The sequence below is a fragment of the Callospermophilus lateralis genome, chromosome 6, assembly GCF_048772815.1.
Source record: "Callospermophilus lateralis isolate mCalLat2 chromosome 6, mCalLat2.hap1, whole genome shotgun sequence".
Lineage (NCBI taxonomy): Eukaryota > Metazoa > Chordata > Mammalia > Rodentia > Sciuridae > Callospermophilus > Callospermophilus lateralis.
This window is the reverse complement of record NC_135310.1, coordinates 113222203-113248533: the sequence shown is the minus strand read 5'-3', so window position 1 is coordinate 113248533 and position 26331 is coordinate 113222203. Positions and strand designations below refer to the sequence as shown.

General features: G+C 52.2%; 2 protein-coding genes across 3 annotated transcripts in view; both read right to left on the bottom strand.

Annotated features, from left to right (window-relative positions):
* The window catches only part of Tfeb (transcription factor EB), a 45250-nt gene extending 33963 nt beyond the window's left edge, over window positions 1–11287 (bottom strand). The window contains exon 1 of one of the 2 annotated variants that reach the window (XM_077109658.1): window positions 11121–11287. The gene's annotated coding sequence lies outside the window, so the exon portion shown is untranslated. Of the gene's footprint in view, window positions 1–8307; window positions 8402–11120 lie in introns of those variants that run through there. The other variant, XM_077109657.1, reaches the window with a different exon arrangement.
* A 1590-nt stretch (window positions 11288–12877) lies between these two features.
* Window positions 12878–19569, bottom strand: LOC143402600 (gastricsin-like). Its single transcript, XM_076860163.2, has 9 exons — window positions 19505–19569; window positions 18209–18359; window positions 17751–17868; window positions 16726–16844; window positions 16178–16377; window positions 15078–15200; window positions 14412–14559; window positions 13786–13884; window positions 12878–13146 (listed from the first exon to the last, which is right to left on the bottom strand). Exons 1-9 carry the CDS (start codon window positions 19567–19569, stop codon window positions 12994–12996), a joined length of 1176 nt encoding a protein of 391 aa, XP_076716278.2. The 3' UTR covers window positions 12878–12993.
* Between the last annotated feature and the right edge of the window lie 6762 nt (window positions 19570–26331).

Sequence of the window (26331 nt, the reverse complement as noted above, 5' to 3'; positions counted from 1 at the left end):
GTGGTTCTGCCTGGGCCCCAGGGCTCCCAGAGAGCCCTTGGTTTCTGCAGTCCTCATCAAAAGGCTGGGGCCCTCAGGGTGGTTCCCTACAGCCCCTGGAGCAGGAAGATCCAGGGCCAAGGCTCGCAGCTCATCACCTGAGGCCTGTGGCTCAGCAGACAAGGAAACAGTCACTGAGTTGGGAAGCCTCCTCCCCTGGACAGGGCCCCCACAGGAATGCTTCCCAAATGCCAGCGCACCCACCACCGCCCCATCCTGATGACAGCCCCATTAAGGGGACAGGCAGCCACCCTTGCTATCCCCATTTCTCAGATAAGGAGTCTGAGGCTCAAAGCACTGACATGACTTCTCTGAGGCCATGCCTCAAGTTTATGGCAGATGTCAGCTTCCTGGCTCTTTTCGTAGCCGAGTTTCTAACTTCGACAGCACAACGCTTGTGCCAGATGATTCTTTGTTGTGGGGGATGTCCTGTGAATCTTAGACTGTCTGGCAGCATCCCTAGCCACCGTCATCAGACATTGCCAAATGCTCCCTGGGGGTACCGAATTGCCCCTGTGGAGAACTATTACCTTAGAAGCAGTTAAGACAGACACCTGTCAATTCTAAGTGGAAGGTTACATGGCTGAGGGCTCTAGTCCTGGAGTCTCCCCGCCTCCCTTGCCAGATGTTCAGGCAGGAGGTCCTGAAGGGTGGTGGGTACTCAGTGAGCTCTGTTCCTCTGGGAAGAAGATGCCCCCCTGGGGGGCACTGCCACTTGGGGGCTCCTTCTAAGACCAAAGGCTACCCTCCCATTCCCATGCAACACACCAGCCCCTTTTCTGGTAGTTGGTATTACAGAGGTCTTTCCATTATTTTGATCCTAGACTCCTGTCAGTAAAAAAAAAAAAAAAAAAAAATTGAGCACTTCATATGCCTCTTTCTTTAGAAATTGCTTATAGTGTCAATCCCTTGGTATCCCTGATACACTGATTCCCCCTGGATAGTAAAATATGCAGATGCTCAAGCCCTTTATATAAAGTGGCCCAGCATTTGCATATAACCTATGCACACCATCCTGTATACTTTAAATCATCTCCAGATGACTTATAATACCTAATACAATGTTAATGTTATGTAAATTATTGTTATACTATATTGTTTAGGGAAAGATGGCATCAGATGTCATCTCTGAACATTCAGATTCAGAACAGATACAATTTTTTCAATTTTTTTTTAGTTGTAGGTGGACACAATACCTTTATTTATTAATTTGTGTGGTGCTGAGAATCGAACCCAGTACCTTGCGCGCTAGGCAGATGATCAACCAAGGAGCCACAACCCCAGCCCTCAAGTATTTTTTATCTGAGGTTGATTGAATCCACAGATGCTGAACCCATGCATAAAGAGGACCAACTGTATACAAGAATGTTTAAATATATTAGGCATATGAGCAAACATAAACAAAAATAAATGTATAAAACAGATGACAATGGAAATGGAAATGAAACCATGGTGAGCTTCTGCGACCCACTCACCAGCATGGCAGAAATTCAACAGTCCAACGACACCAAGTGTTGACAAGGATCCTGAGCAACAGGAACTCAGAGGAGTTGCCAGTGGGGAGCAGATTGGTCCAAACACTTAAAATATTTACTGAAGCTGAACTATGCATTGCATGCCTTGTGCCTGAACAGTCCCACTCCCAGTTAGATACACTCTGAAGAAATCTATGTACGGATGCACTAGGAAGCACATACAAGGATTTTCTTACACTATTGTTCTTAGGAGCCAAGAAAGAAAAACCACCCAAATGTCTATCAATGGATACCGTGTAGCAATGAAAAAAAACACTCTATGGTGACACACACGGATGATTCTCACAAATACACTACACTCTATGGTGGTACACACAGATGATTCTCACAAATACACTACTGAGTAGGAAAAGCATGAACATCTGAACTGGCAAGAATATATCCAGGGTCACTCGTCTGTATTCCATTCAAAGTCACACAAAGCTAAGCCCTATTGCTAAGAGCTGCAGACACAGCAGGGCAGATGATAAAGAGAACCAAGGAACAGGTTATCATGAAGGTCAGGATAGTGGTTACTGCTGGTTACATGATAAAGAGAAGCAGAGATGATTATCATAAAAGTCAGAACAGTGGTCATCTCAGGGAAGGGGACCATGTTGATCTTGGAGTTCAAGCTGCATTCGCTTCTACATCTGGGGGGGGTGAGTTATCTAGGGATTCACTTTTACATACACATATATTTATGCTCTTTTTGGCAATTATGTTATAGTTCATAATAAAAGGAGAAAATGGTGAGATATAAATAAACAGAAGTTCTAATTTCTTCCCACAACTGGTTTTTGAAAAATACTGTTATTAGGCCCCCAAACTGGCCAAGAACCTATAGGCAATCACAGGGCTGTAGTGAATGGGGACTTTGGGGGTTGTCTGTGAGTTCCCAGGTTATTGGCTGTGCCTCAGGCCCTAGGCACAGGCCACCATAGCCTTTTTCATCTCCCACCCAGCTCGGGATGTCCCAGCCACCACACTCCCCTTCCTGGCCAAAGGCAATGAAGCTGGGCACCTGCAGGCCACCTCATCCTACCTCTGGGCTCCTGACAGAGGCCTGGAGGCTCACTGTGGGAAAGGTACCTCAGTCACCCTCTGAACACACTAAAAGAAGGAAGCAGAAAAAAGAAATAAAAGAGGATGGAGAAAAGGGAGGACAGAGAGCAGGCGACATATATTTATATTAAGTACTGACGTTCCAGGTGCGTGGATATTCCAGGAACTTGATGGAGGGGCAGAGGGGAGGTTGGGGGTGGGAAAGGAAAGAGGAAGAACAGAGAAGGTGCTGCAGGTGTGGGGAGCAGGGTCCAGGCCCAAGTCTTAGGACTCAGCAATGGGCAGGTCCACAAACCCCTTTGTCTCAGGGCTTCTGAGTGGCAGGCGGGTGGCTCAGGGGCCTCCCCTCCTATTCAGCAGCCTCCAGAACTCCTGGAAGAAAGGACTCTGACCAGGGCCTGCAGAGGTGTCCCCAGGTGAGAGGACTGGGGAGCAGGAGAGCTGCTCTTTTTGGGGTCCAGACAGGGGAAGGGCACACTCAGTCAAGGTCCCTGTGCTGGCCAGAGCCCAGAGGAAGCAAGCTCTTTGGGGCAAAGGGCTAGTTACTACCACTATTATGTTCACCCGTTTTTGTTCCCTTGGAACATCTTCCTAACTCTACCTTCTGTCATTCCACCTATCTGTCCTTTGCAGTGATTCAGATTCCCTGGTGAGGCAGAGCCCAGTTGTTGCTGGACTCCGCAGGCTTGGCCAGCATAGTGCTGGGGACCCAGGAGGTGCTAGGGCACACTTATTGATCCAAAGGTGCTGAAGGCCAGGAGGTTCTGGAGTGGGGGCTGACGGTTCCCTCCTCTCAACCACATAGGGACAGCACCAGCTGGCTAAGAGGGCTCCCAGCTCTACCGCTCCAATCAGGCCTGAGCAAAGCCAGTCAGCGCTGCCCTCAGAGCAGCTGAATGCACCTGGCCAGGGCAGGGAGGAGATGAGAGACAGCAGGGGGGTGGACAGTATAGTGTGTCACCTCCTGGCCACTCCACACCCCTCAGAGACTAGAGGGGGATGAGCAGGTGTTGTCCCCAAACCAATTATAAACAAGGCAGAGGACAGGCTGTGACTTCCCTTGGCAAACAGGAGCCAACAAATCAGAGCCCCGCCCCACAGACCCACTTGGAGAACTGGGGGGAGGGGGTGCTGGCAACGTCTCTGTGGGGAGGAACAGACTGAGCCCCAGGCCAGGAAGGCTGGGCCTGGCGGAAGGGGGCAGGGCAGAGGCAGAGCTCAGGACCTTGTGAGGCTGTGGACAAAGTCCTGGGTATTAGACGGGGAAGCACCTGCAGGGTGGAGATTATGGGTCAAGCATTTTTTGTGTCCTCATTTCTGGGCACATGATGGTGCCTTGACTTCCATTCACTCACTCATTCCACAAAGATTTACCGAGTATCCACCATATTCAAGGCTCCCTTCCAGGCTCCAGGTGATACCGCATGGAGCAAAACAGACCAGAGCCCTGACCTCAGAGTGCCCACAAAGGGGTGCTGGCTCAGACCCCAAGCTCTTCCCTCAACCTCCTCTCCCTACCCTCCTCACCTCACATGGGGTTTCACCCCAACTCCCTCCAGTTTCCAAGGGCTACTCTACCCCCACAAGCCCCAGGGTGAGCCCCCAGGCTCTCCTGACCATTCAATGCCCTCCAGGCCCTGGAAGATGGTAGACACAGCTACCTGCAACAGGGGTTCTCCATCTACCCTCCCGACCTCTGTGGGGCCAAGACAAGGAGAGAATGGTTTCTTTTTTGTGTGTGTTTTATTATTTTTACTATTAATAAGAAATGCAATTCAAACAGTGATAAAATACTTGCCCGCTGTGGGCCAGAGTGAAACCCAACAGGCCTTTCGGCAGAGGCCCTCCAGTGATCTAAGGGTTGCTTTGGGACTTGCCCCTATTCCAACAATGCTCCTGCAGCCCCCAAGCACCCACGCAGCAGCTTCAGCTTCTGCCACGTGTTCTGATGACCCTCTGGATAGCACTATCCTTCTTCGTCCATCTTACTTGGCCTTCATAAGCAGCATATATTTCTTTTTTTAAATTTTTATGCATTTATTTATTTTTTACTTGGGCTCTCTTATTATTATTGTTTTTTACATTACAATTCTTAATACACCTTTATACCACAATTTATCATATCTCTGTATAGAAGATATATTCACACCAAATTCACATCTTCATACATGTATACTGTATAATGATGAGGGTCTACTCAAGCACCTATATTTCTTAATACTGTTTTAAAAAATGGGACCAAGAACCACGTAAGTGAGTGGCGGTCAGTTTAATGGGATGTTGCAGTTTGGATATGGGTTGAGAGCTGTCTAAGGGTTCATATGTTGATATTTAATCCCCATTCGAAGGTATGAAGAGGGTAGAAACTTAATCTGACTATTGTGCTGAGACAGGGGTATTGAGGAGGTGATTAGGATAAGATCATTGGGGGGGGGGCCAGGATTGAATCCTGATGCTTTTATAAGAGGGAGAGAGTCCAGAAGGACACACATGTGCTCTGTGTCTCTTGCCATGTGATGCCCTGTACTACCTCAAGCAGGACTCTACCAGCAAGAAGTCTACCATCAGATGTGGCCTCTGGCCTTTGACCAGAACTGTGAGCTAAATAAACACTTTTTCTTTATAAAGCTCCCCAGCCTCTGGTATCTTGTTAGAGTAACATGAAACACACTAATACATGAGCACTGGGTGCAAAAGGTGGGGGGACGGAGGGACACTAAGTGGTCTCAAAAATGGTCCCTTCTTTCAGAATGGACACAGGACTAAATGGCCACTATAGCTCCCTAACCAAGATGCCTGAGCAGTGGCAAGACAAGAGGCCCAAAGGCAGTGGTTCTCTAAGTGTGCTCTGGGGACGAGGAGCTCTGGCATCACCTGAGAACTTGTCAGAAATTCCAATTCCAGACCTCCTGGACTAGCAGACCTGCTGAAAGGGACACCCTGGGGTGGGGACAGCAATCTGGGATTTAACATTCCTCCAGGTATTTTGATGCACTCATATGTGAAAATCACTGCCTAGAGAAATGGCATCAGAATCATTTGAGGCTTTTTAAAATAGTGATGCCTAGGCTCCTCCCCCTGAGGTTCAGATGCAGAAGTGTTTTCTAAGGGCTCCCAGGTGACCATAACATACGGCCAGGCTGCAGTAGGATGGAAAGGTGTGTCCTGATGGAGAGAAAGATTTGGTTAGTGGGAGGGGCAGGGGCAGGTGTGCAGAAGGCACCTGCATGAACAGGGTTGGGAGAAGGGAGTGCAGACCTGGGTTTCTAGACAGAGTCACCTGGAATTCCTGGAGAGCTCTCCACAGCATCATATCTAACTCTGGGACCTCCACTGTCTGCGTAAGACTCAACAAAGTGGCCTGTCCCCAAGAGGCCTGGGATGATCAAACCTCATTTCCTGTCCTCAATTTGCTCACACTTATGAGCCAGGACAGAAAGTTGCTGATGACTCTGTCTGTTGCTTCTGCCCCTATCTGCTGCCCTTGGATCTCACCCGCTGCCCGTCACCCCACAGCAAAGCATTTCCTGTGGGCACCATAAGTCCCAGAGCCTCCCCTATCACTGGGATTTTATCTTTGCCCTCGGTGTCATAATAGCTAAAGAGATGGAGGAGGGGGAGGCACCAGGAGGACAGAGGAGAGTCACACCTAGGAGGAGGTAGTAAGCAGCCAGGCCAGATGCTCCCCAAGGAAGCCTGAGGGGCAGTGCAAGGGTGGCAGAGATGTTGCAGGCAATGCCAAGTCTCCTACCAGCTGATTAAATGAAACTGGGCTGGGGTGGTGCACAGGGAGTGGTGGGAACTGCAGCCACTGGGCCTGCAAATTTCCATGGACAACATTCACATATAAGAGCATTAGACACGCAGGGAGAGCTGATTGAACCCACAGGCCGTTATTCCCTCCCCGAAGCTCTCTATGCCTCTATTTCCTCACTTGAAAATTAAAAATGAAGAAATAAATGAGTTTATTTATTTATAAGAGTTAATCATAGCCAAGCATAGTGACACACACCTGTAATCCCAGAGACTGCAGAGGCTGAGGCAGGAGGATAGACAGTTCAAGGCCAGCCTCAGCAACTTAATGAGATTCTCAGCAACTGAGTAAGACCCTATCTCAAAATAAGAAATAAAATGACCTGGGGCTGTAGCTCAGTGGTAAAATGCCTCTGGGTTCAGCATCCCTCCCCCCTGCAAAAAAAGAATAACTAAATATTACTCTAAGTACTAAGTGTGCTTCATGCATCAATATATATCTTTCAGCACTATTAGGTAGGTGCTACTATAATCTTCAGTTTTTAAGTGTAGAAATTGAGGCACAGTGGGGCTAAGCAGCTTGCCAAGGGTCACACAGAGGTAAGTAGCAGAGCTGGGATTCCAAGCCCGGCCCCAGAGCCCACAGTGTGAATACTTCCATGTGACTAGGTTACACCTGGCCCAGGTGGCTATAGTTATGTCCCCAGAATACCTCCTGAGTGCCTCACCAGGACAATCTTTCACTAAATTTCAATCCCATAGACTCTAGCAGCCTCCCAAACAATCCTATATTCCTGCATTTCTGAACCCTGGTGCCTGACCTAGTGCCCTGGGCAAAATTCTGTAGTGTTCACCTTGGCGGGAACCCCACCGATGATCTGGGTTCACAGGCATGGAAACTGAGGCTGAGCAGAGCAGAATCTGCCCCAGCCACAGAGCCAGTCAGAGGGAGCTACAGTCCCTGACTCCTAATCCAGTGCCCTTATGACTTTTGCTGCTGTCCTATTCTCCTCCAAAGGTCCCACAGCCTTTCCTCCACATCTGATTAAGCAAGAAAGTTCTGAGGGCGTCACTGTAGGTTAATGGGCATGAAGTCCACGGCACAAAGCTGGGCACCCAGAAGGGTCACTATGGGATGCTGCCCTCCCTTCTTGGGTTATCTGAGGTTTCCAAAGAGGCCCAGAGAGCTTGGTCTGAACCATCTTGTCGCCTGGCCTGGCACGACAGATCTCATCAGGCTCCTTTGGTCACCTGTGTCAGTAGCTCAGAAGAGAAGTGGGGAGACAGGTGTGGTCCTAGGAAAATATATCCTGGACGGGAAAAAGAAGGTCCTCAAACCATCATGACAAAACCTTCGAAGAAAGCACCCCTGGGGGGGCTGGGGTTGTGCCTCAGTGGTAGAGCGCTTGCCTTGCCCACGTGAGGCATTGAGTTCAATCCTCAGCACCACATAAAAATAAATAAAGGTACCTGCCCATCTACAACTAAAAAATAAAAAGAAAGCAAGCACTCTTGGGAAACCCTGAAGTGACCTCCTTTAGGGATTTAGTGTCCCTTTGGAGTCAGTTAAACCTGGGTTAGAATCACAGTCCTGCTATGCCCAGGCTGTTACGACTTTCAGTAACTTGCCTAACTTCTCTGAATGGGTATAATAAAAACAATAATTCCTATCTCATCTAAAGAGTTAACATACAATAAATGTTGGCAACTATTGTTAGTAACTAAGTTTTATTATATTGCTCTAGCACAGCATAAAGACATGAATAGCCTCTTAATATGTTATAAATGTGTTATTGTTACACTCTCATACACAGGCATGTACACAATTCATCTACACAGAGGGAACTGAATACCTAGAATCTCATAACCACACACATAAACATGCATCCATTATATAAACTCCACACGAACCTCCAGGGCAACAGCATGTACTCACCATGCACCTCACTCACTGCTCTGCCCTTAATCCTGGGAGGTGGGGCCTTTTTAGTCCCTTCTCTCAGATGAGGAGGTGCACAGTCTGTTCCTACAGGCTCTCTGCATTCTGAAATGTGGACACTTCTGGCAGCTCTGGGAACCTCAGCACTATCCTGAGCCCCCCTCCCCCCATCAGAAGAGGCCAACCCAATTTCCACTGTCATCTCCAGGGCAGCCCCAAGCTGGGCCCCAAGTGCTGACTTCCCTCCATCCCCAGGACAAAGGCCCAACCTGGCTTTAATGCCAGCTTCAGTTGGGGAAACCCCTGCTGCCTGCAGAAATGGAGTTGACTTTGAAAAGGAAGAGACAGAAGCCTGGGGGTGGCTGGGCCACTCCCTGTGGGGGCAGGTGCTAAGTAACTCTATAAACTCTAGCTAATGATGCAATTACAGCCATAAACAGAGCCCCAGGAGGGATCAGGGCCAGAAGTCATACCCTCAAAGGGCAGCTGGGCCAGAAGGATAGGAGTCCCTTCCCACCTATTTCCCAACTTCCCAAAAAGAGGATGCAGGGGAGCCTCACTGGCAGTGGGCATGGGCATCAGGTACCTCCTCCATCCCAGGACCCTAAATGGGATCCTGCCTGCCCTGGCCCACTCCCTGCCAATCTCTGATTATAAAAAGCCTTGCGCCCCCCCCCCCTTGGATTCCAGCTCACCTGAGATGTTCCCTGCCCCATCCACTATACCCCTTCCCCTATACCCCTTCCAAGGAACCCAGAACTAAGAGATCTGGGTCTCCTTTTGACTCCACCTAATAGATCTGAGTAAAGGGGAAAACAGCACTGCAGCTGTAACAGGTCTTGTAAACTGTAAGCAACAATTGACTCCTCTCCAGAAGAAGCAGAGCACGGAGTCACCCCAAATAGCCCTGTCCTTCATTACACCCTTTGGTTCACGGCTCTCCTGTCTCCTCAGCCAGGAGGCAAGCAGAAAGGAGCCTAATGAGTTGCTATTTTTCCCTAGGACTGGGGAAATTGAGGCATGGTAAAAACATACTCCAAGACTACCAGGCAGGGCTCCCAAGGCAGCTGGCCCTTCCCCTTCCACTGCCAATAACTATTGCTGGCCGTCTCTCCCCAGACTGGGCAGGACCTGGGGGCTGTTTCCCAAGCAGGGTACTAAGCCTGTCTCAGAGGGAATAGGCCAAGGAGACAGGCCTATGCCTTGGATCCCAGTGCATCCTATACCTAGCCACCCTAGCGGAAACCAGAGACCAGCCTCCACCTCACCCCAACTGCCTAAGAGTGCCAGATTCGGGCCAGCAGAATCTGGCCAGGGCGGGTGCGGGGGCTTGAGGCCAAGTCCCTGAGACCTTTTTTTCCTTCCTTGCAAGATCAAGCACTCCCTCATTCAGTGTTGGGAGTGGGTGCGGTGGTAATTAACCGACAATTCCCCAAAGATCGAGCGCTAAGCAAAAAAGAAAAGAAAAAGAAAAAAATCTGCGCTCAAATTTAGTCCCGAAACTGTTGGCGCTGAACGGTCCCCAAGAACAGACTAGCGAGAGGACGATGGCTGGAACTGATAGGGGTTCGGGAAAGGACGAGGCGGTGAGCGGCAGAGGAGAATGGAAGGCGGGGGCCTGCGCAGAGCAGGCACTGGCTCAGACGAGCCCCGCCCGGGCGCCCTCCCTTCCTCCCCAGAGCGCGGGGCCGGGGTGCGCCAGGCGGCTGCGGCGCGAACCTGCTCGCGCAGCCCGGAGCAGCTCGGGGCAGCCGTGCGTGAAGCCAGAACCCGCTCCGGGAGGGGGTGAGGGGCGGGTACCAAGGTGGCATCTATCCTCTCCCTTCGCGGAGGCAAGCGCACGCACTGGGTGGAAGAGCTGATCGGGGTACTGGAAGGGGGAGAAGGGAGAGTTGACCCGAGGGGCGGGGTAGCTTGGGGTGGGCGGCGCGGACTCAGGGGTTCGGCGAAGGGGGCGTGCTTTCCGGGATTCTGGACCCAGAAGCGGCCGGGGTAGCGGGGCGGGGGCGGGGGCAGGGGTGGGGGGCGGTGCTCAGGAAGGCGGGCGGGCAGCTGGGAGCTCAGAGGGAGGCAGAAAGTGCCGTGCGCGGTGGGTACCCTCTGGAGTTGGGGTTCCCTAAGGTAGTGGGAAAAAATGCAAGGGGAGAAAAGGACTTCCCAGAGACATCAGGGGACTGGGTCTGGGAGGCTTCGAGACTAAGGGGGAGGAAGGGACGGAAAGGGAAGGAAAGATGGTACTTCCACCCGCCCCCCAGCAGCAGCCCAGCCCCCGGGGCGTGGCGCTACTCCGACCCTCCCACTCCCCCGGACCATCCAGGCTGGGCCCGGCCGAGCCGGACTCGGCCCCCGCACACCTCCCCTACCTCCGACCACCTCCCCCGCATCACCCGCCCCAGCCAGGCCGGGCGGGGGGTGAGCGCTGGGCCCAGGCGTCCCTCAAACTTCTTGCAAGTTCACTCCCACGCCTCCCGCCCCTTCGACTCCCTACTCTCCGGCCAGGAAGGCCCATGCCCGCCCTGGCCCCTCCCGCCCGGTTACATAAGGTCGCGGAGAAGCCGCCCCCGGCCCGGGCCTGAAGGGAGGGGCTGAAGGGGCTCCTCGGCTCAGTGGGCAGCGTCGCTCCGGCCACACGCCGAACACCCGGGGCTGGGCGAACTGCCGGGCGGGGTGGCGAGACTACTCGGTCCCGCTCCCCTCTCCAGCACGCACCCCCCCGCACCTGTCTCCTGGGCCCGCGGGATGGGGGCTGAAGAACCGGGGGAGGAGATCCCGCGTACTCCACGAGCCCCCTGCCCCCTGGCCCCGCTCACCTCGCTCTGAAGGTCAATCTGTCCGCCGCCTGCGATTCCGGCAACTTGTCCCAAGTTGGGGTGTCCGGCCTGAGAGCTGCGCTCGCCGCCTGGTCCCGGACTTCTGGAGCAAAGCGCCACCAAGGAGGCCGCCCCGCCCTCCCTTCCCGCCGCCGTCGGCGCCGCAGCCGCTCCCTGCGTCCCACCCGCGTCCGCCGCCTCCGCTGTCACCGAGCCCCGCGCCCGGCGCCGGGCTCCGGCTGTCACTCCGCGCCCACTTCCCGCCGCGCCCGGCAGAGGGCAGCACCCGCCCTGCGGCCCGCCCCGCCCCACCCCCTGCGGTCCTGCGGCGTCGCCCGCTAGGAAGCGTAGTCCCCGCTGCAGCCCCGCTAGGCATGTCGGGATTTGAAGTCCCGCAGAGTGGAACTTCGGGACTTGGAACTTTTGTTCCTCTTCTACACTTTCACCAGTTTTCTTTCAACACTCAGTAGGTGATGTCCCGAACCATACCCCACTGCATTACATCCTGTGGGTTTCTGATCCCCAAAGAGGGGCCTGCAGCAGGTTCTCCACGAATCTAGGAGGGATAGGGTCGCGGTTGGTGTATCCTTGCTCGGAAACTCCTTGGAGGCAAACGCTCCTGGTTTGGAGTGGGTTGCAGGAGCTGGATCTTGCCCTCTTATTCCAATCTCTAAGTATAAGAGGTGAGTCTGGGATCAACATGCTGAAATATGACTAGAACGGATCCCACAAGTTCCTGCCAGTAATGCCCTTACTTACACTCCGTCACTAGTCAGTTCTTGCTGGTAAAAAAAAAAAAAAAAAAAAAAAAAAAAAAATTGTGACCTTCTGTCACGTTTATCACCTTCCTCTTTAGGAAATTGAGGATGTTAACCCATCATTTTTATTTGATTCCTTCTTTCTCCTCCACCTCGCTTCTCCCCACTTCTCTCCCTACTCTTCTTGCTCCTCCCACCCTGCCCCGCCCCTCCTCCATACATCGTGTTACCCCAGTTTCTGGGGTTTTGCTAGGAAGCACCTAAGGATGACAGAAATGAGCCCAGAAGGACAAACCTCTTCCTGAGCTGGTTGAGCAAGTGGGCTTGATTTCCATGTAACTCAAGGAACTATCCACCTTCTTGGTGGGTAAGGGACAGCCCTCCTCCAAATAAAAGACCTGGTACAGAGGAGTCCAGGTAATGTTCAGTCAGACTAACTCAGTTCCCAGCCTACAGATACACTTGAAGAAATAGTATATAGCTCAACTTCCTCCCTCAAGGACACCATTAAGGTTGCAAGTTCACATAGGTGTCCAGAATCTTCAGAAAATTCTGGCCAAGGTTAATTAAGAGCTGAAAGGACAGATATCTAGATCTGGGAATTGTGCCTCCGCCCCCCGCCCTGCTTCACACTGCCAGTGGACATGATGTGGGTTCTGATCCAGTGGTAGCTGTGGGAGTGGTAAAGTGGACCACCAGGGCATCTCAGGTTGTTAGAGTAGGGACTCTTACCCATCACCTATGCTCCATTACCACTGCCACCCTCTAGAGGAAAGTTGTGAAGACACTCCAATCTCTGAGGAAGACAGAGCCCATCTCCATGCCTCAGCTCAGGACCTATTTCACTTACAATCTCAGTGACCCACCAAGGAACATCATGGCCCCACATATCTATCAGGGTGAGACCTGTCCTGATTCCCACTCTGCCGTTCCCTGAGACTCACGACTACTTACAAGAAACAAGAAAACTCCAAAAACAACAGGCTGACAATACGGGAAACTGTTTATTATTAGGGAAGGTCCACTAAGAATGGCACATTGCAGAGAAGGACAGAGGACTCCAGGCAAGGTGGGGTCAAGAGGAGGACGGGAGCCCAGGTGTCCAGGAGGAAAGTCTAGGCGGCAGTGGCAAAGCCCACCCTGTTGTTGGCCATGTCAAAGACGGAATAGTAGGATCTGAGGAAGACATCCCCAAGAATCCAAAAGGGCTGGCCATTTCCTGAGGACACGTAGGTGGCTTCCAGTCCAACCAAGCAATAGCCATTCTCCTGGTCAACAGAGAAAGGCAGCACTCATTCATTTGGTCACACATGGCCTGGCCACTGCTAGCCTGAGCCCTGGTCAATGAGCAGGGCAAGGAATGGCCCTGAAGGGTATAGACAAGGTGGTGTTTCACAAGAGGGGCTGGTGGGAGGGATTTTCCAGGGTAAACACAGGTTGTAGTGGCCTCTGCAGGGTCACCTATTCCCATGCTGGGTATCTTTTCTTGCTAAAGCTCCCTTCTGTTCCTCATTTGCAAAAGTCAGAATGGTGTTTCAGCTTAGAGTAAAGCTAGCTTGCATTCAGACTTTGCCTTTACCCTCATCATCTGTGCAGCTGGATCAGCTATTGAACCTCTCTGAACCTCCAGGTTTTCATTTGTAAAACAGAAAGAGAATCTCCCCATCAAATACTGTGACAATTCCCTTCACCTAAAGGGAAGCCTAGGCACCGGGGTTCACCACGGGCTATCCCTAGAGAGAGCCCCTCTCCACTGATTAAGAGACTGATTGATCATGGGTGACACACTTCTGGTGGGGATAATTCGAGGTGACATGAGTTTGGAAATGGCACAGGGCCAGGTGGAGCTTTTCTGGCTGCACCTGTTCCTCCACCCCAGTGGCTCAGCCCCAGGGACCAGGACTTACATTGAGGATGTAGGCAGAGGGCGGCAGAGGGAACTGCACCCCGTTGATGACGAAGGTGAAGGTGGGCAGGTTCTGGATGTCATTACAGTTCACAAAAAACTGCAGAGAAACAGGTTCTTCCAGATCCCCTCATTCCCCACCCAAGAGCATCTGCTAAGCCTCCCAGATGCCCAAGACCTCTTTTTGGAGCAGAGGGCACAGTTCAGGGGAAAATGCTATGTAGGTACTGCGTGGGTGTCATAGGCACTACTAGAGTGGGTGACATCTGGAGAGACCTGAGAATGTCCCACACCCAAAGATGCTCCTCCTGCCTGAATGGCCCTTCTGTGAGGTTGAATCGATGCCCTTTCCCTGCAGGTGTCCTTTGAAACCACACAGCCATGTGCAAAAAGTGGACCAGGGCTCCTCCCCTAGTCGGGAGAGCTAATTAGGTGACCATTTTATTTGCCAGGACACACGGGAGCAAGGGGGCATAGCTGTGTGGAGGAGAGGGAGGTGTGGATTGAGAGTTGTCCCTTGTTACTCACTTGCTTGGCCCCAAGTTTCACTCACAGGGACCCTTGTTGCACAAACAACAAACACTGAGCTGACCCCTCCTGGCCAGGGCACATCCACGCCACACCCACCTGTCCATACTCGTCCTCCTGGGCCCCTATAGCTTGCAGAAGGGAGCTCAGGTACTGCTGGGGCACGGTGAGCAGAGAGGTTCCTGTGTCCACCATGGCCTGGCAGCCCTGGGAGCACCAGCCAGAAGCCTCTTCCCCAACATAGAACCTGCGTGGCAAGAAGAGGGCAGCCTCAGCCCAACCAGGTCAGGGCAGCCAGGGGGGACCTTCCGGGCACAGGGGAGCAGGCACCCAATGTAGATGAGCACCCCCACGGCCATTGCAGCTTGTTCCCTTCCTCACATTCCCTCTGAGTCTGTGCAGGGTCACCCGAAGGATCCAGGGATAGATTTTAAAAACTTCAAGGAAGTTTTGAGAATCATTGAAAACCAGGGTTGTCGTGTTTGTTGTAAGGACAATGAAAAAATTAGTTGTTCCACACACTTCAGGTTCTAATCTGTTCTAATCCCCTCCAGTACTTGGGATTCCACATGTGCCCCCTCCTACCCCTTTCTCCAGACCCAGGGTTGATGCCCCTGAGGAGGACAGCTGAGGCTCTGGGGAGGACAGGCCACAGGAGTCCTTGGTGCCCCCACATCAGTGGAGCCTGGATGTGCATGTGCCACCGGTGCCCAGAAGCCAGCTCCAAGGAAGGTGCATCCCCAGGGACCCCCACCCCAGACTCACTCCTCGATGCCGATCTGCCAGTAGAGCTCCCGGGTGACAGGAGCCCAGAAGATCTGCCCTGTGTACAGGCTCTCATCCACACCTCCAAAGATGACTGCTCCTCCGTCCTCAGATCCCTCTTGGCTGCAGGACACACAGGGAAGGGGAAGTGAGGGAGAGGTTAAGGAAGGGGATGCACATATTGAGAAGCCACCTTCAAGGGAAAGAGCATGTTCCCAGGATTCACATGGGGGTGTCCTGAGGACAAGGCCATGTATTCCCCCAGACTCCTGAATGGCACTTCCCCAAAAGCATACTACAGCGCACCCACACTGTGCTGCCTTCTGCCTCTGAATTCATGCCATTGCTGGACCCTGTCACCAGGAGCCCTACTGAAACCCAAGTTTTTTCTTTTCTGCTGCAAATAGTTAAGGGAAGGCTTTGGTGGAGGGGAGGGAAACACAGGCCCTGTTTCTTTCAGAAGCTTCCCCTGAGTGGTAGCAGAGTGGGGAGCACCTGGGGTTACGGGTAGAAGTATAAACAGGTCATAGGAGTCCCCAGAGTTAGTGACAGGTCAATGTGTTGAAAGCAGGATAAGGAGACCAAGCCACAGCAAGAAGATGGAACTGACTCTAGACGGTAGAGAGGAAGAAAGCTGGACAGCAAGAGAGAAAAGCCAGGCCCAGGCCCCTCCTGACCTGGGCTGCTGTGGGGGCTGGGAGGACAGTGGGTGAGGAATAGTCGAGGGCCTAGACCAGGAGACTCCAAGACCTAGAAGGACCCACGCAGGAGATGAGGCAGCGGGTCACTGGACAGAGAGACCTCAGGGAGAAGCACAGGTGAGGCAGTGGGCTCTCAGGGCCCATAGCAGCAGGCGGGCCCAAGACATGGGGAATTAGAGCAGCGACACCTGGGAGAAGCTCAGACTGAAGAAGGAGAGACCATCCTGTGTACTGAGAGTGGACTGGGGCAGGGGCAGGGGAGCAGGAGAGTCAGAGCCCAGGAGCTGAGGCTCTGAACAAGCATGGCCCAGCCACCCCCTGCTGGGAGGTCTCCACACCCCCAAGGGATCAGGGCTTTGTACAGAGCAGGACTTAGGGACCCGCAGGGCAGTCTCTCACTTGCTGAGGTAGACGCTGAACATGGGGCTGGACAGGGCGTCCACCCGCAGCATGCCTTGCAGGGCGGTGGTGGCCCCACCCATGGACAGGGCAGGGTAGGCCAGGCCCATGATGCCATCAAACTGCGCATAGACAAAATTGGTACCCGGCTCCTGCTCACTCAGGCCGAACTCCTGGTTGGGGACCTGGATGCTCTGGACCTGTGGGGGGAAGACACATTGGAGGGGAGGTGACACTTCTGACAGCATCTATGTCCTCCTGCCCCAAGCCACCAGAGACCCTCCATGGTCTTCCCCCCCTCCTTCCTCCTCTGGCCCATCTGCCCACTTCTCCACGGGCATCCCAACTGTCACTTCTCTTCCAAGGGCCTCCTTCACTGTAGCCTCCCATCCCCACACCTCTGCCCCCCAGTTCTAAGCTCCTGAAAAAAGGCACTATCTGACTGGTCACTCTGGTGCCCCATCCCTGGACAGGAAAGAACAAGGACATCTAGGTCCCCACCCTCTCACACCCCCATCCTGGGTGGGGGTGGCAGCTGGAGCACTCACAGTCAGGGTGTCATAGCCGAAGAAGCCAGTGAGGCTGCCGGTACCATACTGCAGGGAGAAGGTCTGCCCGTTGGTGGAGAAGGTGGAGGACTTGCTGGGGTTGAAGCGAGGGTGTGTGGCTGCAGGAGGGAGCCATGGAGGCCAGGGGTGAGCAGAGGGCTGCCTGGCTCTCAGGCTCATGGGCTGCACTCCTGCCTGGCCCTCAGCCTAAGCTCCCAGCCTGAGGCGTCAACACCCCCACCTGGTCACCAAGGAGGGACTGACAGCCTTGGCCCCTGGATCCTCTTATTTGGAAGGTATTGGCCTGAAAACCCATGTTTCACAGGTAATTGGATGCCCAGATGATGACCACCCTGTAAGCAGCTGCCCTAGACTCCACCTCTGTCTCTACCCCACCAGAAACCGGCAGAAACCTAGTGGGAAATGCTCATCCAGTGAGGAGTGGGAGGGAGACCTAGGAGGAATCCACTCACCCCAACCTCAATTCACCCAGGAGCTGGGCATCCTGGGATGTGGAGGTGGCATGGGATGTGCCCATGGTGGACAGAGATGTCCACACTCCAGCCCCAAGATTTTGGAAGGAATCAGGGCAGCATTAAGAAACTGAAGATCCTCTGTCTCACCAAATGACTCCAGGACAGGAACCACATCTAGCAGAGTTGTGGCCAGTCCCTGGAGACGCTCAGGGAGAAGCTAGTGGAGAGGAGAGTGGAGGGCGAGGCACAGAGTGGACAGTGTCCTGAGGGGAGGAGCAGCACTGCCCGGTGAGCAGGAGAGGGTGGAGCGGAATGAACTGGAGGGGGTGAGGTGGACGGCAGAGATGAAGGGGTCCATCCTGACACGAGGCAAGGCAAGGGGCCACCCTGGAGCAGGGCCAGCCTCCTCCCTCTGGCTTGTTGATGCCCTGAGACCCTCAACAAGTCCCTGGTCCTCCTCAGGAGTGAGCACCCTTCCCTGCCTGCATCCCTGGACATGCCAGTGCCCAGCCCTGCCCAGGGGCCCTCCCTGCCTAGCCCAGCACTCACTGCAGGCCTGGCTCTGGCAGTAGACCGAGGGCACCCACAGGTTGGAGGAGCCAGTGTCAAACAGGACCAGGAAGTTCTGGGGTGGAGTTCCGATGCTGATCTCACCAAAGTAGGCAGCCTGGGGAGCCATGGGGACAGCTGTGAGCATTAGGGGGACCCAGGGGCCAGGCTTCTCCATGGGCAGAGCAGGAAGGACAGCCCTGCCCTAAAGTACCACCCAAAGCCAGGGTCCCAGACACACAGGCCTCAGTCCCAGCCTGCCCAGGGCAGCCACGTGGTCTCTGTGCCAGGTCAGCTGCCAGGTCAGCTGGGGTCCTCCCCATGCTCTGCCCAATGGGCCACTCACAGCAGGGTGGCCCAGGCTGGCAGGACTGGGAGAAGGGAGCATCCTCAGGGTGGGAGCCCAGGGAGTCCCCAGCTTTGGCAGGGACAGGTACACCTGGAGCTCTGGGACTCACATCCATGTAGGTCATGGGCTCATAGAGCACGCTGAAGTCGCTGAAGCGGTACTTCTGAGCGGGGTCGTACTTGTGGGTCCTCAGGAAGTCCCCCAGCAAGCCCTTTTCCCTCAGGATCTGACGCATAGTCTTCATTTTCCTCAGGGGGACCCTAGGGGAGGCTGGGTGTCAGGGCAGGGCCCCCCTCCTTCCTCTGCCTTCTCATTTCTTCTCTCCCTGATGTTCTCCCTCAACTCCTTCCCTCTTCCTCTTCTTTCTTTCCTTCTCCACTTCTTTCAACCTCACTCAACACTTCTCCAAGACTCAGGAAACAATGAACTTCCCTCATGCCTGCCCTCAGCCCCTCTCAGGGGTCCTGCTCCTGCCCTGGCCTCTGCTCTCAGAGACCCTGAAAATACTTCCCATGAAGGGGAGAGGGACTTGGGACGCTGGGGCTTTACAGCTTCCAGAGGATGTCTGCTGATATTTGTTCTTTTGTTGTTTAAGGGTCAGGTCTGGGGTGTGACTCAGTGGGAGAACATTTGCTGAGCATGTGCCTGACCTGGGTGCAGTCACCAGAAACATGAAAAGGTAAAACTAAAATAAAATTGTTTTCAGAGATACCAAATCTCATCCCAAAGGGCGTCCCTTCCTGTGGTGCACTCCAGCACCTGGTACTGCCTAAGAGACACACCATGGAATAGGGGAGCAGCAATTGTCCCCTAATATGTTTAATCTGAAGCTGATTGAATATGTGCCTATAAAATTGGACACAGGAAAGGACCCCTGTACTCTTCCCTCTTGGCACAGCAGGCAGGGTGGCAGGCAGGGACTCCTGCTGTCCCCTGAGCCAGATCACTGGCTCCATCCTGAATTTTTAACACCTCATATTATAGTGATTTACTGGAATTGGTGTCTTTGCTAATTTGATCTTGTCTTCTCCCAGCAAATTTGGGGTCTCAGGAATGTTTTTGTAGAGATTATCTGTCTTCTCTAGTTGGGGCTGTTATCTTCTATAGGAAGAAACCGCACCCATCCTGCAAAGGCCTGAGTGGGCATAGTCACCCTACTCTCTGCTTCAGAACCATCTTCTCCCCTCAGCCTGGGGAGGGAGGAGGCTATTGCCTTGACTAGCAGCTCCTGAGGCCAGGCTCTGTCTGCTCCCAGCTGAGTCCTGCCCAGCTCCTGCAGGGGCAGTCTTCCCTGGCCCAACAGGGAGTCCCGCTCAGACCCAGCTGCTGCCCCCTGACTAGCTGCTCCACACAGGGCTGCAGGCTTCCTGAGGTTCCCTGCACCCACAGCCAGGCCCACACTCACTTGACAGGTGTAGTCGATGCCTCCAAGGCCAGGAGGCAGACCAAGGCCACCACCATCCACTTCATGATGCCGATTCCCAGCTGGTCACAGAGCAAGCACCACTCTGAGGTCCACAGTCGCACTGGAGTGAAGACTTCAGCACTCCCTCTTTATACCCCCTGGATGTGGCCGAGTCCCTCCCTCCGTGCCCTGGGCAAGCATGACCCCAACCAGGGTGTCCCCAGTACACCATGTAGCCATTGTTTCTCTATGTTTTTTCCCCTGGACCATGGCCACAGCTGACTTTCAACTTGTTGACTTTGAATTCAACAGCAGAGGCCAGGAGGTACGGGCGATAAGACAGAACAAAGTCGCCATAAGATGGAGGGGCAGAGCTGCTCCTCCTCCAGGAACCAGTGGTTGGTGTGGGCATTTTGGGATGAGGGCCACAAAGAGGCAGAAACAGAGAGAGGGGCATAGGATACAAAGCAGTTTTCTTGCCTAGCAAGTCTTGATTGGGGATAACAGGATCTTTGTAATGGGCACTCTCCTGTGTGCTGTAGGCAGCTTCACACCATCCTGGTGGCTGCCCCCTGGGTGCTAGGAGCAGTCCCTGAGCTGTAACAATCATAAATGTGTCTAGGGGTTGCCTAATGTCCCCAGTAGGGATGACATAATTGAGAACTGTATGGTTAAGTGATGTCCCTGGTGGTCTGACTCAAGTCCTGGCTCCCAGCACCCCAACACCTTGGGATGGAATTGGGATATGTGTGGGGGTCAATAGGTAGCATGGATGAGGACATGTTGCTAACAAGGCAGTTCTGATGCTGGGGATGGTGCTGGAGGCCAGTGCAGATTAAGGATGTCTTCAGAGGCTTTCGATATCCATCAGGGGACTTGGAGAAACCCTCAGCACGTGCCCAGGTCACACTCACAGGACACGCCATCTGGGCATTGGCCATGCCTTGGGCAGCAGAGTGAAGAAAAACCTGGAGCAGAGCATGAGTGGAAGGCCACCCCTGTCCTTGTCCCCTTCTTCACTGTCTCTCCCTACACCCCCCTGCAACTCTGCCCTGACCTAGTTCTCCTGGGAGGCCTCTGTGTCCCCCATTACCCTTTACCAAGCCCTGGTCTGCCCTTCTCTGGCCCAGGTCTGGTTCATCCTGTCCCTCTCTCCATCATCTGGGGCCCCCCACACCCATCCCCCTATCTCCTCCCCCTCTTCCCATCTACAGGCTTCCCAAGGCTGAGCTGACCTGAAGCTGGACTGCCAACTCTCCATATTGGGGGACTGGAAAAAGTCCCCATGCCAGCACCCTCTCTGCCACTTTGTACCCAGCACTCAGGGCTCCAAACAGATTGATCACACCTTTGGGCCCCAGGCAAAAGGCCAGGGCTACACCTGCCAACCAAAGAGAGCATCTGGCCAGCAGGGGATTTTCCACTCTGGCCTATCCAGACCTGGGCATCCTCCCCAGGCCTCATGATGGGGAAGGCAGGGAAGGAACTAGAATCTGCCCACCCCTCCCAGAGAGGGAGGTCCCTGCCTGATGGTTGTCAATGCCAACTCAGTTCCATTCCTCCCTGCAGTCCCCAGAGCCATGTGGGACTCTGGAGAGGAAGGCAAGGCATTTCCCCCTGAGCTGGGCATCCCCACATCCGGAAGAGAAGGAAAAAGAGTCATAGGATCCTTGGATTCCTGCTAAGTCCATGGAATGCCCTGACCTCGGGAGGCCCTAATAGACCCCAGGCTGGGGTTCCAGGGACCCTTCCTCCTGTGGTAGGAAACCAGGGGTCTGACAGTTGTCAGGCTCGCATTCCCCAGGCCTAGTGACACCACATCCCTTCTGAGTGTCCCTGGCTTCAGCATCAGGATAGGCATCCTGCTCAGCTGCCAGGCTCTGAGGATCTGCAGCCCCTCCTACCCCCCTGTTCCTTCCTGTCAGTCTCCTGGGAGACCCAGGTGGCCTACTTCCTCCCCTCCCCTGTCCTGTCCCACCACCATCCACCCCCCATACATCAAAGACTCACTCTTTGATATGTCTGGCATCTGCAGTGTCTGAAGGCACCTGAGAAGTCCTCCTGGGCCACCTCTGACCCCACACAGAAGCCCAAAGAGGCCTGGCCTGCTGGCTCCCACCTGAGTTCATCTTCTCCCCCAGACACCACACAGCAGTGCCATGGTGCTGGGTCCCCAGTGTCTAGTCTTGGGCCTCCTCTCCAAGACCAGATGCTCCCAAGTGCAGAGACTGGGCCTTCCACATCTCCGTGTTCAGCTCTGGGCTTAGGAAATCGGTAGAGTTGATGGAGCCTTGGGGATTGTTCTCGTTGAAGTTCTGCTACAGCCCACACCCTATTATCCCAGGCGCACACTTCCTCCTAATAATCCAAACTGCTCTCCTGGGAGACCTTGACCCAGATGGGATCTCAGGGCCACAGGCTGCTGGTGTCCAGGAAGGAGGCAATTCTTCTGCATGCCCACGTCTCATTTTCTTTCTGCCTCACCTTCCTCAAAGCTTGTCATAAGCTGTATGCAGTGTCGCATGGCTGCAATCCCAGCAGCTCAGGAGACTGAGGTAGGAGGATTGCAATTTTGAGGTCAGACTCACCAATATAATGAAACCTTATGGAACTAGGCAGCCACTTTCAAAATAAATATCAAATAATAATTTTTAAAAAGCTCAGGGGATGTTGCTCATTGGTAAATCACCATGGATTCAATACACACACACACACACACACACACAAAAAAAAAAAAAAAAAAAAAAAAAAGTTCTAGTCTCCTGTGGCTAAGTAAATGAAATCCAAACTTGACACTCAACCATGCAGGATGCTCTCCATTTCCTGCCAAGTGTCCAAGCTCTTCTTTCTCCGTGCACACTCCTTTCTCACAAGAAGGGGTGGTATTTTCTTGCCTCCATGTTCTGTTCTCCATATGAAAGTCCCTTCCCAAATGTACCCACATGAAAACTTGCTTCATCTTTCAAGACCCAAGCCTTCCCCACGTGCCCACCTACCCCTACATTGACCCCCCAAAAGTGGAGAATGTTGATTGTCTTCCCATGGTGTCTACTTCATAACAGCTTATATCCATTTCACTTGCCCCCAGTCGTACAACATGTGCCTCAAAGAGACCTTTTTCTGCTATGACTCCTTTACCAGCTCAAAGACATCTTTTAAAGTGACACTGAGAGCTCAGGGTCTTTCTTAAAGAGTAACAACTACATAGCATGCAAACTATCACTGCTCATCCTTCACCCAAGCCAGACATCACTAATCAATTGTGTTGCTCTAACCCCAGTGTTCAGAACAAGCCTTAGAATCTTTTTTATTTTTATTTTTACCGTTGTAGATGGACAGCATGCCCTTGTTGGTTTAGTTTTGTTTATGCGGTGCTTAGAATTGAACCCAGTGCCTCATACATACTAGGCAAGCCCTCTGCCACTGAGATACAGCCCCAGCCCTAGAATCTTTTTAATATATTTTTAATTCATTCTAATTAGTTACACATGACAGTAAAATGAATTCTGACACATCATACATAAATGGAACATAACTTCTTGTTCATCTGTTTTTACATGTTGTACATAGGTCATGTAAACCATCTACACACATATGGTAATAAAGTCCGATCCATTCTACTCTCATTTCTATCCCTGCCTGCTCCCCTCCCTTCACTCCTCTCTGTCTAGTCCAAAATACCTCTATGCTCCCCCAACCCATTGTGAATTAGCATCCACATATCAGAGAAAATACTTGGCCTTCGGTTCTATGGGATTGGCTTATTTGGCTTAGCATGATATTCTCCAGTTCCTTCCATTTACCCACAAATGCCATAATTTCATTCTTCTATAAGCAAGTCTTAGAATCTTTCCCCATCTGGTGTTCCATGACGGTCTTTCAATCCCTCATGAAACGACAATCCCCAAATCTTTTCATGGAGGATTTTAAAAAATTATTGATGCTAAATTTCATTTAGATTATATATATATAATATATATATATTATATATAATATATATATATAATACATCAAGGCAGGGCTAAGGCTGGATGTAGCTCCATTTGAGAGCACAGGCATAGCATGCTTGATGCCATGGGTTCCACCCCCAGCACCTCCCCAAAAAAAAAAACAAATAAAATTTTTAAAATAGTAAGGACTCTTCAAAGTGTAGCCTCTTGCTCCTTCCTTCATTATCTTGTAGACCTTATTGTGCACACTTAGATTTGAACCTCACTGAGGTCAGTGTGTAAACACAACTCGCTCTTATCACACCGGACTGCGGCATGTGCACCTTTCCATGCATTAAGATATGCCTCTTCCTTATCACTTAACACTTGCAGAGGTTACCTGGCGCTCTCTCCTGCTCGCTCTAGGCACTGGGTTTTTTCCAGTTCTCATTGCTGTCAGCAGCACCTGGGCTCACACCCAACACTCACCAAAGGAGTGAAGTGCTGAGCTCCCCATGACAGGAGACATCCAAGCAGAGGCTGAAAGGTCACTTTTTTTTTTTTTTTAGTACTAGGGATGGATCCAGGAGCACTTAACCACTGAGACACATCTCAGCAGTTTTTATGTGTTTTTTTGAGACAGGATCTCCCTAAGTTGCTCAGAGATATGCTAAGTTGCTGAAACTGACTTTGAACTCTGAACTCTCCTGCCTCAGCCTACCAAGTCGCTGGGATTACAAGTGGGTGCCACTATGCCCAGCCAAATGGATACTTCTTAAGGAGTACTGTTAGAGGGCTCTCTTGTAGTAGGTTTGAGTATGGGCCTGGAATCTCAGTTTCCCTGTGCATTCTAACCCTGATATTGTCCACTCAGCTCTGGGTGTTAGGTGCAGGACAGGCTGAGTAAATTGTCTGCAGGGCATGCCAAACAAAGATAACTGCAGGATGACCTGGCCACTCAAACCCTCTGTCTGGTTCTTTATCACCTATTTGCTTCAAGCCCAAATGCCCAAGCCTCCGCTCAAGGCTGAACACTCAACCTGCCACTCAAAGCCAAACACTTAACCCCCTTGTGTGCCAACAGGCAGCTTGCAGACCCAGAGACCCCATTAGATTTGGGCTATAAAAACTCCCTCCTGCAGGCTTCTCTCTCTTGCTCTCTCTGTCTCTCTTGCGCGTGCTCTCTCTCTCTTTATCTTTCTCTCTTTTCTCCTCTGTTGCACTGCTGCAATAAAGATCTCTTGGTCGCACCAAGTGTTGTGGTCACTTTCCTTTTACTGGGGACAATTACTCTATAACCTTAAGTCTTTCTCAGTTATCTAAGTGCATGTTTAGTTAAGGTTTCAGCTATTTTCTCAGGCTTTTGGATTTTGCTTAAGTGTTGGTGTGTGTTTTATATTTTCACCATTACTCCAACCAAACCCACTGGGAATATACTGGACCTGATGTTTGTTTTTCTCAAGCTCAGGGGTGTACACTGTTAAATGTTGACATAACTCTAGAGTCACAGAGAGTTCTGAACATAGTGAGGAGTGGTCCCTCCTAATTTTCATGCAGGACCCCCTAATGTTAACTCACACAAAAAGCATCCTACCCTGGTCACTTTAGGAATTTACCCTGATATAATGCTATCAAGGACTCTACACACCTCATCTAAATGTCACCATTTGTGCCACAAATGCCCCCTTTCTTGCCCAGGATCCCGTCTAGGTTCCCACATTGCTCTTGGAGATCATTTCATTCTCCTTCCATCTGTGCCAGCTCCTTGGTTTTCTGTCCCTTGTGACCTTGTGACTTTTTGTTGTCCTGACCAGTCCCTTTGTAGACTGCCCCTGGCTGTAGGTGATGCTGGTGTTTTCTCATGGTGAGGTTCTGGGGGGTGTTTGGACAATGCTGCAGAGGGGATGAGCCCTCTGCGGGCACCCTGTCTGGATGGTGTGATGTCCAGGTGTCCTGTTCCTGCCCACTTAGACTCCGTCCCTGGTTAAGGTGGGATCTGGCAGGTTTCTCGTCTCCAACTTACTGTTGTGCTTAGTAATGAATAAGAGTCTTCTGTTGAGATGAGTGGAGACTGTGCCGACCTCCTGCTTCTCCTCATCTCCTGCTCTGGGTGTAACAGCTGTTATCGGTTTTGCCTAAAACAGTCATTACAAAGCTGTTTGCCTAGTGGTGATTTTCTATCTCCATCATTCCTCTGCACTGATGAGATTTCTACTGTAAGCAAGAACTGGACCTGAGGTTTTAGAATGGGCTCCTGCCCTCCTGGAAAACACCCCATCCCAGAGGGCAGGCCGGGCAGGTGCTTTGTATTTAATGAATCATGCAACCATCTTGACAGTCCCACAGAAAGGCTGACTTGTCTCCTTCTAGAGAGGAGTCTGGTTTTTGTTTTGGTTTTAGGTACAGGGGATTGAACTCAGGGCACTCTCCCACTGGCCCACATCCCCAGCCCTATTTTGTCTGTTATTTAGAGACAGGGTCTCACTGAGTTGCTCAGCTCCTCCCCATTGCTGAGGCTGGCTTTTAACCTTGCAATCCTCCTGCCTCAGACTCCTAGCTGCTGGGATTACAGGCATGAACCCCACCCATCATAGAGGAATCTGATTTATGTGCACCTCAAACATCTGAAAATAAATCTGTGTCTATAACTGAGAAATAGAAAGACTGATTGTTTTCCTCTGCTCTTGATTAACCTCACCTTGCATGAATTTCTGGCTTTGTGGAAAGGGGTTACACTAGGTGGATGAAGGCCCATGAACCCAGCTCCAGCCCCTGCCCCACGAAGGGTAGGTGGGGGTGAAGCCTGAGGATGGACTAGTATCTCATGTTCTCCCTAAATGTTTTCTCTGGTTCTCATTCCTGGCTTTCTCTATGGAACTAAACAATAACAACTGAGTT

Excerpts from the sequence above, each read along its gene's own strand:
- LOC143402600 (XM_076860163.2), bottom strand. The coding sequence starts at position 19,569 with ATGAAGTGGATGGTGGTGGCCTTGGTCTGCCTCCTGGCCTTGGAGGCA. Across the intron at positions 18,360-19,504 it reads GCATCGACTACACCTGTCAA|GGTCCCCCTGAGGAAAATGA; the intron begins GTGAGTGTGGGC and ends AGCCTCCCCTAG. Across the intron at positions 16,845-17,750 it reads CTGCCAGAGCCAGGCCTGCA|CCACACACCCTCGCTTCAAC; the intron begins GTGAGTGCTGGG and ends TCCCTCCTGCAG.